Consider the following 3,111-nt stretch of genomic DNA (forward strand, 5'->3'; position numbering starts at 1 on the left):
ATTACTAAGAAGTATCACGGATAAGTCGTTACAATTTTGTCTTTAAAAAAAATTTATGAATTAAGAAAATGAAATACGTAAAAACTATTATTAAATTATCATATATGAGAATTTTTAAATTTTGAATTTAATTTACTTACGTGTTGGAACAAGAATCAATCTTCTTTTCTGTCACAGAATGAATTTCTTTTGTAGAAGAAACTCTAATTAACAACCATAAATTAAAGATTCAATGAACCATGCCATGTTCAAAATGATATAGAGAACAATACAAAATCTGGGCAGAGGATATCATCCCAGCAACAATTGCTACATTGCTGGGCCACAGATCCAACAAAAGAAATGTTACAATCCCCCATCAAATCCCTCCACAAAACAAAAATTATAATTTACATTTACAGCAAAAAAAAAAAAACAAATAATAAAATATTAAATGATATGGACTATGGAGCCACTTTACTCCATTATAATCTTCCCTCTGTAAATAAACAAACACCAAACTTGGCTACTTTCTTGTTTGAAAAATCAAATCAATACCCTGCTATTATTACTTGCCATGTTCCAAACCCCAGAAAAATCGTGGCTCTCCGTGACCAAATCTTCAAATTTCCCTTGCTTGGGACATGGTAACTGAGAAGAATTAACTGATATTTCACCAACAGAAGCCAAAATTTTCAATTCGGATTCGTCCAAACCCTTTGCTGGTCCAAAACCACACCGTTCATTCCCATGCTTTGTCAAGGCATCCTTAAATTTCTTGATCTGTGCCATAACATATTCATATAATCATATCCATATCCATATTCATAAAATCAGAATTCTGGAAAAGACAAAAATATATAACCACAGTAGAAGCGTAACAAAAATCAGATTCTTACAGTTGCATTGGTACAGCTGAAGCTACAAACTCGTCCCTCCGCGCCTCTATAGAACCTGAAGAAGGGTAGCACGTGAATTCGCAAAGCGTGACACATGGTTTTCAGTTCCTCGTAATTGACTTTCACAAATATTGCATTTGGGTACAATTCCGCTATTTGACAGATCTGGTCACATGAAACAAACTTGGTCAAATATTGTAACCCCCCCAAAACATTAAAAACATGCAAAATGAAGATTTGTGTTAGGAACATATTAGGACATAGCATACCTTAGGATGAAGGGCCTTGCAACCTCCACAACCAGGTGAAAAGAAATGAACCACAACCAATGAATCACCAGCGTTGAGCAATGACTGGACCAGTTCTTGTGCTGAATGGATCTCAACCATGTTAGGCTTCAGACTCTTCTTCCACCACTTCAAAGCCTTGCTGACACAAATTGTTGATTGTGCCTGAGATAGAACATAGAGGTTCCAGATTTACAAAAGGAAAAAAGAAGAAGCAAAAAGGCTAAATTAAATAATCAAAAAACCAAAGCTTCAACTTACATGAAAAGGGACATTGGTGGAGGTTTTTGAACTGCAATACCCTGAGGCTTTTTCATCAAGAGTAATGGATTCACCCATGAAAGCATTACTCAAAACAGAACCACCCCATGATTTTGCTTTGCTAGTTTTTGAGGGACAAGGCACCAAAACTCCTTTCATTTCAGGAACACAGGAAACACTCTTCAAGGAACATGCCATGGTTATTAGTCTGAACTCTGAACAAAAAAGGATCTTGTGGTTAACCTAAGATCATGAGACGAAAAGGGTGTCTTCAATGATCCTTGTTTTCACCTTATGGATCAAAATCAAACGAAAATTCCACCTTACCAAGACGCCAAGAATGTTTAAAACCTTTGAAACAAAAAGGGTCTTCTGGTATTGATTGAACGGATAAAGGGTAAAAGCGCAAGACAAAAAGTGTTATTTTCTTGTGAATGGTTTGATGAGACTCATGAGAGAGAGCAATGGTGATGCTCCCAAACTTATAACTGAGAAATGGAAACTTGGTTGGTGGGCCTTTTGAAGAGTGATCTTGTCCTTTTCATTCTAAAAGTAATGAACTGAAAACTAATAATCATAATCATATAGTGGTAACATTTATCCATTTTCATTTCGTGAACTATTTTTTTACAGAAAAAGAAAACATTATCCACATCCACGTTACCATTTGCATTTATTAAGGATAATTAACACCGAACTTGAGCAGTGCCTGCATTGCTGCTGGTTGAGTTGTCACACGTCATGTCACATGCGAGACTCTCTTAAATAAATGATAAATGATAAATTACACAAGTGTTGATTTGATTGTTGTTAAGCGATTAGGCTAAGCTAACTTTGGAATTTGAATGCACAAAACAAAAATAAAAAACAGGAGAGATCCAAATTCCAGCTTAGGATTCTTTTTTTTTTATTTTTTTTATAAATAAATAATTACAAAAATATATTTTATTTTATTTTTAAAACTTGTTTAATGAACGTAACTTTCAAAACAAAATAAGTACAATAAATATAAAGTGATATGTTTATATATTTTTTTATATATTGAGTATGCTATATTTTCATTTGTATTCTTTCAATGAAAGGAAATCAAAAAAAGTTAGTATATTATTTTTTATTAATTTTTTTATATATTGTTTTCAATTAACATCAAAACATATTTAGTGTCTTATTTAATTGAAAACAAGTTGTTGGTCTTTGACATTACAACTATGATTGATTTAGCTGCGTATTTAAATAAGATGCCATCTCTGTTAATTTAAATTTGAGGTATATATTTTTGTTGTTTGAAATTTAAAATTTGTGTTTATAATTTTTAACATATAAAAATTATTATTTAATATTTTAAATTTATATTTATTTTTAATTTTTATAATTTTTAAAAAAATATTATTATAATTTCTCAAGATCATTAATAATATAATTAATAGTGACAAATTAATACTACAGTGTAATATAAGTTAATTTAATGTGATATTTTATTTAACAAAAATACTATAAAAAAAACTTATGCAAATGATTCGGTAATAAGTTAGTTTTATTTGATAGATCGATTTATTAATAATATTTATGTAGAAAGACTAAAATAATGATAATAAAATTGATATTTTCGTGGAAAAAAAAATGTAAGTTTCAAATTTGATGATCGTAAGAATATATATAGAAACTATCTAAAAATATATTTTTTT

At 30.3% G+C, this 3,111-nt stretch overlaps 1 protein-coding gene across 3 annotated transcripts; it reads right to left on the reverse strand.

Annotated features, from left to right (window-relative positions):
• Positions 1-221: 221 nt before the first annotated feature.
• LOC109815051 (thioredoxin-like 1-2, chloroplastic) lies at positions 222-1,992 on the reverse strand. 3 transcript variants are annotated; one of them, XM_020379636.3, is made up of 5 exons: positions 1,754-1,992; positions 1,427-1,641; positions 1,148-1,330; positions 879-1,043; positions 222-762 (listed from the first exon to the last, which is right to left on the reverse strand). In XM_020379636.3, the coding sequence occupies exons 2-5, from the start codon at positions 1,622-1,624 to the stop codon at positions 526-528; spliced, it is 783 nt and encodes a 260-aa protein (XP_020235225.1). In that variant the 5' UTR covers positions 1,625-1,641; positions 1,754-1,992; the 3' UTR covers positions 222-525. The 3 variants fall into 3 exon arrangements, with proteins under 3 accessions (XP_020235225.1, XP_082932854.1, XP_020235224.1); XM_083076728.1 differs by having other exon boundaries at positions 1,427-1,669; positions 1,754-1,991; XM_020379635.3 differs by having other exon boundaries at positions 1,427-1,990.
• Between the last annotated feature and the right edge of the window lie 1,119 nt (positions 1,993-3,111).

This window comes from Cajanus cajan, chromosome 6 (genome assembly GCF_000230855.2).
Source record: "Cajanus cajan strain Asha chromosome 6, NIPB_CcT2T_4, whole genome shotgun sequence".
In the NCBI taxonomy this organism is placed as follows: domain Eukaryota; kingdom Viridiplantae; phylum Streptophyta; class Magnoliopsida; order Fabales; family Fabaceae; genus Cajanus; species Cajanus cajan.